The 11,721-nt window shown below is 41.0% G+C and overlaps 1 protein-coding gene across 1 annotated transcript; it reads left to right on the top strand.

Annotated features, from left to right (window-relative positions):
- The first annotated feature begins 615 nt into the window (after positions 1-615).
- On the top strand, positions 616-8,960 carry hapln1a (hyaluronan and proteoglycan link protein 1a). Its single transcript, XM_076099451.1, has 4 exons — positions 616-839; positions 5,407-5,748; positions 6,778-7,077; positions 7,246-8,960. Exons 1-4 carry the CDS (start codon positions 749-751, stop codon positions 7,530-7,532), a joined length of 1,020 nt encoding a protein of 339 aa, XP_075955566.1. The 5' UTR covers positions 616-748; the 3' UTR covers positions 7,533-8,960.
- The last annotated feature ends 2,761 nt before the right edge of the window (positions 8,961-11,721 follow it).

The raw sequence follows: 11,721 nt of genomic DNA, 5'->3' as shown, positions 1-11,721 counted from the left end.
AGTTCAGGCCATTAAAGAGCTCACGGTTGTGCTTGACAACATTTTTTAACTGATGAACGTTAACTTTGATTTGTGTAATTGAAGCCTGATGAAGAGACAATAAAACAGACATAATTAAATGGCGTTCATGCCAGAATGAATCAGAGTTAATAGTTAGGCTGCAAGTCATTGGACAATGAATGTGGTGTAAAATATTTTTTATATTTTAAGATTGTGTTTCATTCACTGTCTCTATTGAGAACAAATGCACATCTGATCTTTTTCAAGTCTTTTACCTAAGTTGTTTTATCTTTACTGTCTTGCATTCCTCATAGGAATCACTTTAGTTCTCCATCTATCTAAAACACGTTACTCTGGATAATGATCTGCAGGTTAATTGTCTGGAGTTTTGCTGTATACCTCATCCTCCCAAGGGAGCGGAGGGAGTTTTTCATAAATAATGTGGCTACCGGGAGCCAGTATAGAGCTGTGCATGGTGATGGGCTGAGGGGAGGGGGAGTGGTCTTACCCATGTAAGGCTACAATAAAAGGCACTTGTCTGGACCTCTGACGAGCCCAAACTTTCCAGTAGCACCACAGGCGGCTGCTGCACAAAGACAGACAGAAAGAAGAACAGCCAGATGAATAAAAATTTAAACAGAAGAAAAGTTGTTCAAGCTAACTTTTGATTCTACTAAAATATTTAAAGATTAGATAACTTCTGTAGTTTAAATTTTGTAACTACAATTTATTTGGAAAAAAAGAGAAAATGACGAGTCTGCTGTGCATCACAATATTCTCCCTGACCCTGGCTGGCAGTGCATTCAGCCAGTCGATGAGCTATCCCCCATTACCAACAGGTAAGATACAAATTCATGTCAAAAGGTTTGATATTCAGGTATGTAGGTGATTGTCTTTTTCTGTTACCATTTTTTTGTGAATGCATGTGTGTTGATGTGCAAGAATATTACTGTGCATGAAGAAAGATAAGAACTGGAGGATGAGCGGCATAAGGGACCTGAGCAAAGTGGTACCACAGCTCAGGCTTGTGTAACAACGGGGTCTTTGTAGCAGTAGGTAACAGAGGCGTCTCTGGGGTAACACACACACACACACACACACACAGACACACATAGTGTGACTCACCATTGACTGACTGACTTCCTGCATACAGACCACCACAGTATGAACTGGCTGGTGAAAACTGTTAATCACCCTACATTCACAGAGGCTCACCACCCACGCTACTGAATGAAAACCGCACCACTAATACTATTGGCTGTACTCTTAAATTGGGTCGTAAGTGCCTCAGTGGCTGAAACTGGGCTAGTAGTGCTTGTCCCTTTATGGATGCAAAAATAGTCAGGAATTTCCCACGGTAGAGTTTACACCTTTTGTAATTGTTCTGCCATTTTATCAGTTGTTTGTCTTCTTCTTTCTGTGGCAGACAGAAAGCAACAACCTATAGAAAGGCGTTTTATCAGAGAGCCCTGCACTCCATGCTGTTATAATTCAAATTCACACCTGCCAACAGGATGACACACTGAAATGGTTGCTGCAACTGCAAGCTATGAAATACCAGAATAGATCTACTGCTGGAAAAAAAAAAAAAAAGCGACAGCAGAAGGCTCTCATGTGTTATATGAGTGATATTTAAAATGCTTTCAGTAGCCCTGCTAGCTGACTCAGTAGATGTCAAATTATGGGTGGGTCAGCTCTCTCTCTTCCAAGACGCGAGGAAATGTTTGTCTCTGGGGAGAATAGTTTCACTCTGCTGATGCTGCTTAAGTCAAACATTGGAATTGCTCCCACTAGCCAGTGACGTCACAGGTGTGTGTCTGGCGTATGTGTCTGTACACTACATGTACATGTTTATACATGACCTCACTGTCTGCATTACGTAAAAGCATTGGCTAGGCTCAGGCCAGCCAGCAATCGAACCGTACAGTATATCTTTTATTGGCCATATGAGCAATGTATTCTGTCTGTTCACTGGGCGTTGCCCGTCCTTATACCTACTGACTCACTCTGGCACTGGGAGCTTTTGGAAGTCCGCCACGGTAACAGGCAGCGTGACAGAAGAAAAGTTAAGATTAATGACCCGAGCTAAACGTATAGAGCCCCATGCTGAACAGCAGCCAAATGACTCTCTCTTTCCCTGTGAGGTAATAGTCTGTTAAGTCTAATGCTCACTGTAGTTGTTGGTTACTGAGGCTTGGCCCCGTTGCTAGGGCTGGGTGGGAAAAAGAGCTCGAGTGGAAAATGGGGCCGGGGGCCGAGTTTAAAATGTGTTTAGGCTAGGAGATGAGATGCTGATGGAGCCAAATTGTGTGCTTTTGCATTTGTGTTAATTCACAAATGACTCTGATGACAGTTTACTATACATGTGTGCTGAGGATGTGTGTTTGCCCATGTGAGCGATTCACACCCACACACTGTCTTTGTGCGTGCATGAGAGCAGCAAAGACTTTATTGGAATTACTTTATAGGAGTTGGCCTTCTGTGTTTGTCCCAGCTGTGCTTGTTAATTATGTCTCCATACTGACACTAGCAGGCCAGCAGCAGAGTACAAAGTGTGCGGTACTGCAAAGCATCTCATATCTAGCTGCTCTGTCAGAGGGTGTGGCACACTGAAATAAACATGCAGTGAATGCTCACTGATGATGTCCATCCCTTCATATAGGAGGGATTTGAACCCATTAAACATTTTGTTCATTCAATAATGTAAAGCGCAAATTATGCTAAGGGCTTTAACAGCATAATTACACTGTTGTAGTTTCTGAATATATAAGTCACTGAGTAGAGTTGGACCACTGTTGTTAATTTATAGTTCGTTCTTACAACAAAGCAGATGGTTCCAAACGCTTGCTATTACAACCTTTAACAGAGAGAGAGAGACAGAGAGAGAGAGAGAGAGAGAGAGAGAGAGAGAGAGAGAGAGAGAGAGAGACAGAGAGAGAGAGAGAGAGAGAGAGACAGAGCGAGAGAGAGAGAGAGAGAGAGACAGAGAGAGAGAGAGACAGACAGACAGACAGACAGACAGAGAGAGAGAGAGAGAGAGAGAGAGAGAGAGAGAGAGAGAGAGAGAGAGAACTGCTCGATCATAAACTGGCAGTGGGTCTTGGCTGCAGCTGCGGGGCTTTTTTATTGTCATGCACATGTATTCATTTACTTCTTTGCTGTTTTATAATTCCCAGCTGCACTCCACAAAGATGTCAGATAGAAACAGTAACTGAATTATTTGTCATCCCAACTTATATTAAATGTGACAATTTGGCTCAACCTTTGACCTCAGAGAGACTTATATAAATAGGATGTGGGTGACGTGCAACAAAGAACAGACAGGCTTCCCTCTTTTCCTGAAAGTCTACGTAAACACAACAGGCTGTTGCTTTATGAGTGTAGTGTACCCCACATGGTCGGGGCCACATTCTCCCGTGGGACATGTCTGCTGGTAACTGCAGGAGCTGGAAAGAGTGTGGAGTTACTTTGCCTGTCTCTCTGTCTGCTACTACTGTCTTGCAGCAACCCTCAAGGTTGCTCCAGTAAGAGTTCTTTATTTTTATTATTGTATTAGGTTGGTATGTATTCAGTAATCCATACTAATCTTTTCTGAGCATAATGTTGAACACTGGGATGTTCAACATTATGCTCGTCATGCAACTGCTACCCATGCAGTGAATTTATGAGGCATGATGATGCTGTGAGTCATTCCTCACTGACAGAACTGGCACACAGACTCTAGTCCAAACTGCTATAAACTCTGCTTTCAAAGATATTAGTAAGTATTAGCATTAGCATATAGGGTGTTTCCTAGCTCGTAGAAAACCTGGCATCTTGTTAACCAGCGAGAGGCGAGTGAGGCTACTGGGTGTGGTGATTGGGTAATAGAATAAGTCTCTGGCACATGAAAAGGTTTGCATCCTAATGAATAAAATGAAGAAAAAAAAATGGAAGGGAGAGTGGCACGAGGTTGGACTGAAGGGTAGATTAGGTCTGTCACCGGTGCTTCTGGTAATTAAATCCTTCTGCAGGAGAGCTCAATACCAATGATCTGAGCACCACTGAACAAAGTCCAGACACGCGTCTACTGTGTGGATAGAATGGAGGATTGGGGTAGTTTAGGCATGGGGTGGATTAGAAGTCATTTCAGTGGGTTGATCAATGCCAGTGGCTTCTATTGTTTCCTGTATTGCCCATGTGGGAAACGTTTTCCCCTATCGAGGAGCAAGTGATACAGTATTCCAGTCAGGGCTCTATAGTGTTGCTGCTCAAAATGAGGCACCTCAACACAAATGGTGGCATCCTCAGTAAGAAAGGAGAGACAGACTGGTTTAGACACAGTTCATTCAATTTGAGTAAGTGGGAAGAAAATAAATCAGAAACAGAGCATGGAAGTTTTTTGTTTTTTTACATTCAGCACTGAACCAGGACTCTGTTAAAAACAGCATAGTTAGATTAATAGTTATGCCTGCAGAATACTTAAAGCCAAAATGCCAGTTGATTTACTCAGTTACGTAATTACCATATTATCTTACAAGTCCCATGCGTTGCAGAGTTTGACTCCACTTACAAGGTTGATTGTTCAAGGCTTTACCGGTGGTGGTGGGAGTCAGAGCAGGGGTTGTGTACATCCATCCATCTGGTGCTTATTATTGCCTGGCACAGGAGGCCCCTTGCTGGTTGGGGTCCTCTTAACTAAGCAAGCACTGTGAGGTCTGAACATGGAGGTCAGGGAGATTGTGGGAACCCACGGTGAGACACAAATGATCCGCCATTGTGAGTTAAAGGGTGGCCTAGTTTGGACAGGAGTACAGAGAGGAAAAAAAAATAATGATGGCAGCTAGATTCTGTGTCTAGATACCTTTAACTATGTTATCTGTTGACCTTTCCTGTTATTCACATGGTACCTGACATACTATTAACAACACATACATATGCAGATGGAGCAGATGAAAGATTGCTACAGATTAATTAAGATTATATTTTGAGGGTTAATGCTGAAAGTGTTAGGACTAACAAGAGCAGTAAGGAGACTGATTGGCTCCAGAGGCTGAAGATTGGCTGGTGTCCAATACTGTATCTAATAAACCAAACAGGATACACCCAAACTCTTTGATAGTTTTGTGTGAGAAAGCTTTTGTGTGTATGCCCGTGTTGTACAATACATACAAAACACACGTGTCAAAAAATGCTGTGAAAAGGGGAATTTTCCCCCTTTTTTCGTGTTTTCTCATACTGACTGTATCACTTTCATGCCAAGCAAGTCAAGGCAAGCATTACTGGATGCAATCTTTGGAATCACTGTGTAAAATATAGCTCTAACTTAAAATAAACATTACATAACATTTTCCGATATAAATGCAAGTATCATAAGATTAATCACCAAACCCGAATAAGGTTCTATACTTTTTTCTTCTTTTCCAGTTATGGTTTTGGCAGACCTAGGTACCAACGTCACCCTGCCCTGCCGGCTCCCTGCCAAAGATGCCTTGGCCTTTGGTAACATTGGCATCCGAGTCAAATGGACCAAAGTGGCAGAAGACGAAGCACTGAATGAGGATGTGCTACTTTCAATGGGATTGCACAAGAAGACCTACGGAAGCTTCGCAGGCCGTGTATTTTTGACGGATGAAGTTGAAGATGCCACCATAACAATCACAGATGTCTCCACAGATGACTCCGGAAAATACCGCTGTGAGATCATCAACGGCATGGTAGACTTCATGGAAGAGATTACCTTGGATGTGCAAGGTGGTCTCACTGATGGTAAATCCTGTTTTTTTATATCTATTTAGAAACTCAGCCTAGGGTTGGACCTTAAAAAAAAGTTAGTATACCAGCTGTGATAACATTAGGAGCTCTATCACCACCAGTCATTTTACATGTATCCTTTTATTGTTAAAAATACATGTAGTTCAAGATGAATCATCTTTCTCAACATTTTTTTTTCTAGTTATTGAAAACATCCACATTTCCTTTTCTTGTGGAAAAAGAAAAAGAAAAGATCAGACAGCTTGTTGTGATTCATCCAAACCGCTGTAATGATTCAGCCATGATCACATTTGAACACTGTTCAACATCAGTAAACAGAAACACATTTCGCTTTTTTTCTCCAGTCCATATCCTATTACATTGACTGACTTTTCAGATTTTATAAATCACTAAATCATCTTCCTTTGAAAATATGGCATACAAAGAGTCTTCAAACTGCTTTTCATGCATGTTTGGGTTATTGATATATTCAAACATAGATCCCTGGAACCTTGCACGGTGACACACTAAATCACTGCAGTGGGTTAAAACTCCTCTGCAGAAAAGGGCGGCTCCCACCCATCTTTCACGGGTGAAGAATCACACAAATATTAACAATGTGTTACTTTGATACAGCTGCTAGAATTTGCCAAATCGTTTGGTAATCATGAAATACAGCTTAGAATTTATGAAATGAGGTAAAACTTGGTATAAGGAAGGCACCATGATGCCAGAGAATTAAGTCTTTATAATATTTCTCTTGATTTGGATTCACTTTTGAGTAATTATTTTACTACTTTTTGTTGGATCCATGGAGTTAGAGCAGTTTAGAGTAGCCTGCTTTAATGTTTAGTGCAGCAGATCAGTTTGCAAAATATGATTATTTCTTCCATGCAGAGAGGTAAACAAGCACACAATTAATGAGTTAGCAATGTCTGGCCTCTGTGGGCATTGTCTCAGGTGATGGACATTCATCATACAACTAAGTGCAGACTGATTGTTGACATATTGTCATACTCATTTTATCTCTTCTTCCTCGCTCAGGTGTTGTGTTCCCATACTCCCCCAGTACGGGCCGCTACAACCTGAACTTCGACAATGCTACACAGGCTTGTCTGGAACAGAATGCTTCCGTCGCCACCTTAGATCAACTGCATCAGGCCTGGAAGGGCGGCCTGGACTGGTGCAATGCTGGCTGGCTGAGTGATGGCACAGTGCATTATCCCGTCACCAGAGCCAGAGGGCCTTGCGGTGGCAACAAAGGGCCTGGCCTCATAAGCTATGGAAGTCGCGACAAACAGAAGGGCCGCTTTGACGTTTTCTGCTTTGCTTCTGCACTCAAGGGTGGGTTACTTTTATTTGTATATCCATTTTCTTGATTCACCATTATTTTAATTTATTATTCTTGCAACAGAAAACACATTGCAATTTATGGTTTTGGTAGACCAACCTGTAAAAAGAGTAGGAAATATATTATTTTTTCTGACCATCTGTTTTGTGCTCTCTGCTCAGGACATTTCTATTGGCTGGTCCAGCCCGACAGGCTGACCTTTGACGAGGCTGTGCAGGGATGCCTAGACGATGGGGCAGAGATTGCCAGGGTGGGCCACATCTACTCCGCCTGGAAGCTCGAGGGCTTCGATCGCTGCGACGCTGGCTGGTTGGCTGACGGTAGTGTCCGCTACCCCATCTCCAGGCCCCGCAAGAACTGTAGCCCCACAGAAGCTGCAGTGCGCTTTGTTGGATTCCCAGACAAGATGCAAAAGTCTTACGGCGTCTACTGCTACAAAGATGAGTAGTGAGGCGGTAGGTAAGAGTAGGGAAGCCATAACCACCAAAGAGAAGCAACAACGACAACCAATAAAATCAACGATAAAGCCAACAACCTTTGGATCTTAACTAGCATGAGCTAGTACCTTTCTGAAACTGTGATAACACTCTTTTAACTGCTAAAGAAACAAATACTGTACGTCTTACTTCCATATGTAATGAATAAAAAATATTTTGTAGCCAGTAAAATTTCTTTTTTTCTAACTTTAATTGAAGACAGACTGTCGGATAAAAGGCAATAGTGCTAATGTATGAGTGATGTGATAGATACAAGAACTTGATGGTTGTGAAACATGATCTAAGTTAGGTTTGTCCTCCACAGAGCGATTAGATGTGTGAAGATTAAGAGCATTCAACCTCATGTGCAGATAATATTTGCAACTTTAGGACCAGAGGGATGTGATATGTTACCCATTTACCAAGTATCCCATCAGTGAAAGATCTTAGATTGATAAGAGTCATGAACATGACTACCACTGTTGAGCTGTGGCTACATACGTACATGTTATATTATGTATTCAACGGGATCCCTCTCTAATCATAGTTAAAGCTCTTTTTCCCACGTTTTTCAACCTGAGGAGTTGTGATCAAAATGACTGAATGACTGAATGCCTCGATGGACTGTGACCTATTCTGCATTGATAGCTCCTGTTAGATCAAACCCCCATTACACTTTCATATACAGTCTTAGTAATGTATGTGGTATGTTTGTTTTAACAAAATGTTTTTTTTTACATGTTTATAATTTTTTAAAGACAAAAACAGATTCTGTCAGATTTTTTTGTGAAGTGTAGTTTTTAGAAAATACAAAACGACAAGATTTCCGCCAGACAATGCAGAAGACGTATACATCTTCCCCTTTTGCCCTGAACACAACCTTTTAACAAAAAGATTCCCTGATTGTCTCAGAGTTGTAGCAATTCCCCTTGACTGAGAAGACAGTTTCACAAATTCTCACTGAGGTTATGAGCTATTAAAAAGGCGCATTTCCACTCGGACTCTACTGTTTTAAAGGCCTGAGTAATACTGACGATCACTCATAAAGAACGATTAATTGATAGTCATGCTCTAGGGATTAGATCTGAATAAATGTTTGAGAATAAAGAATCAAAACCAACAAAAAAAAGAAATCATAAAAGTGTCCAACGGACCACAGAGAGCATGTTTTGGACATACCGAGCTGGTAAACTGGTTTGCCAGATGATAGCACCCTTTTTTTGGTACTGATTTGATATTTTATGTTTTACTTTTTCTGACCCTGGGCACTGACATATGGTACTTACTGTAGGTTACATGTGGTCATATGGTGATACATTGTTTGTAAAAGCAAAACTTAAAAATATCTCACACTTGCGCATATGTATACACACAAAGAGGTGAAGGTATTTTTGTATCTTATCGGCATGTACCTTTTTCAACAAAGCAGTTTGAAATAAAGAATACGACTTTTAAATCAATTTGTGTAGCCATCCCTTTTTTCGACAATGAACATTTGTTTTCCACATGAACCCAATCAACATGCATTATGTGAAGATATAGAGGTTTACGCAGAGATTTAAACAGTATTGTTAAAGCTGCCAGATTAGGGGCCATGTATCTGGCATGAACCCATGTCGGGGCGAGGATTTAAGATTAGACTCTCCTCACATTTATTTATTCTTTGGCATTTTTTTATTCAGTGCCGGGCTGCCAGCACACAACTAAGTTAAACAAAAGGGAACAGTTTCACAGTTCTTGTGCAAATGCATGGGAATGGGGTCAGATTTAAGTTGATACAGCAGTGAAATGTAAATGTGTGTGATAAAAGGTCCATTGAAGCAAGCTTTTTGTTCTGTGGATGCTGAGGCAGATTGTAACAGAAGAAACAAAGAGATTGTGCAGAATCTTTCACACTTTTTCAGCATTAAAACAAGTCTAATAATTTTGTTTAATTCTCAATTAAAACCTGAGGAGTAAACTATACTATTACACACTTGAGGTAAATGCACAAAACATTTGTTTCTGCACAAAATGAGCTTTTCTTTGTTTGTTTATGTTGGAAGCAGACAGTTCAATTCATGAGCAATTGTGAATTGTGGCTCTTGTGGACAACCACCGCCTGATTGCTGACTGATTTTGCAGGAGTAATGCTGGACATTTCATTTGGTTGCTAGTATGGTTTCAAACAATGAAATGTTGTGCTGACTTTCAGCAGATCTGATAATGCTACATCCCAAACACTTGGCGCTCACAGTCATCCAGATTAAGTAATAGGAAAATAGCAGAGTAATGGATAGTCTGCATCGGACAGATCTATAAGGAGTCTGAAACGCCTGTCAAACCCAAGAACTCAGGAGGAGCCAGATTGGGTTTCCTTACCAAAACAAACCAAGGAAGCCTGTTAAATCCCAGAGAGAACTGGAACGAGAGGGCCAGGTTTTTCCGCTGATCACCCATGAGACATCTGCAATTCATGAGGCAATAATATATGTTTTACTCTTGCTGGGGCACCTAGGAGCTGCCTTTAATCACTTGTCGAGTCTACTCTAATGTCGGAGTGGGCACCACAGTGGAAACCACAGCAACCCAAACTTACACAAACATTACATCGACTAAATCAATGTTATTACCTTGGTAACGATGCTTTTTGCCATTAGGCAGTGTCAATGACAACTTCAAGTCACTGCTGTGTTAAGTGGCACTCTGGGAATAGTGGTGCATTGTAATGTACTCCAAAAGCTTGTATTTACACCAAGGGAATTCATTCCCTTATGCATCGTCATGTAGGCATAACACGTATTTGACATTCAAGACGAGCCAACTACAGCCATGCTTTTGACAAAAAAACCTGTAGTTTGATGTACTTTTGCAGGTCCAAAGTTCTGCACTATCAGCCATTTCAGTATAAGTGCTCACTTTTCCCTCATCCAGTTCTTACGTGTAATGTTTTACTATAGTTCACATTCACTCCTGAATGTCTTGTCTGTCCACCAAGAAGCTGCTGGGTTTATCATTAGTGTTTGATGTATATGCAAGACACTGCAATACTTTGAAAATGGGACATTGGTATGATGATGTTCTACAGAGCATGATTGTGAGAATTCAGAGTAAATCCCTTACATGATGTTTCGATGAGTTGTGTTGGTGCTTTATGGCTTAGTGTGATAGCACAACCTGCTGGTAAAACCACCGCACTACTTGCTCTATAAAACCAATTACCTCAGTGTGATACTGTGGTTCTCAAAGTTTTTACAGACATTTCCAACTTTTTGGGGAAGAAGGTCGTAATGAAAAAAAAAAAAAATATTCTCTTATAATAAAATGCCTCTTCAATGATAAACTAATTCCTATTTGATAAGGAAATGTGTATAATAAGGGCTTCAATGAAAATAAACAATACAACAAATAAAGCCTGCAGTCATTAGGCAAGCACAAACTCTTGCACACATAGCAGTCGTGTCTGCCTTGATGCAGGTAACCTAGAGGAAAAGAGTTCTTTGATAGTCACTCCAATTTCAAAATGCCGAGAATCAAGCCAAATCCAAAAACAGCAAAGGAATCTCAAAAGACCAGCTTTTCAGGCAGAATATGCAAAAAAAGAGGTCTGCATTAAGTCAAGGAAGGATCAAAATGCCCTGAGTGTGCAGTTCCCGACCTCTCTTAAGCCCTAAAGAAAGGGCGTTGCCAAATCCTGATTGGCCAAGAGGGGAAATGCACCAAGCTGCTCTCAATATTTATATAGGAGCCAATCATCACACCCTGCGCAACAAGTGATCTGAATAACTCTCCAATTAACTCAGGGGAATGGAGACATTCAGCTAAAATAAATTGGGAAAAGGGTAATGACAGTACCAGAGAATGAGGCACTGCTACAGTGTGACTGGGGTGTAATGTTTCTAAGTGTCTTTTTAATTTGTTAGGTCTCATAATATCAGCTGCCAGAGTTTTCAGACATAAAATATTCCCTGGTCTCTCCTCATCTCCCAACGCATTCACTGTGAACCCAGGAGCAAGATAGGCTTCGTCATATGTTCTTCTTGACTTGTTGTTTGGTTGATTACTGTCACTTCAGCACATTGTCTTCTTTTTTTTTTCGTTTCATCCCTACTGACTCTCTGAATGAACACCAGTGCTATTGTGAAAACACAATCTGTTTTAACTGTTCCACCATGAAAAAAG

This window comes from Anarhichas minor, unplaced genomic scaffold, assembly GCF_050575085.1.
Source record: "Anarhichas minor isolate MPS153535 unplaced genomic scaffold, ASM5057508v1 ptg000025l, whole genome shotgun sequence".
In the NCBI taxonomy this organism is placed as follows: domain Eukaryota; kingdom Metazoa; phylum Chordata; class Actinopteri; order Perciformes; family Anarhichadidae; genus Anarhichas; species Anarhichas minor.
The sequence above is the reverse complement of the archived record's forward strand: the minus strand, read 5'-3'. Positions and strand labels throughout refer to the sequence as shown.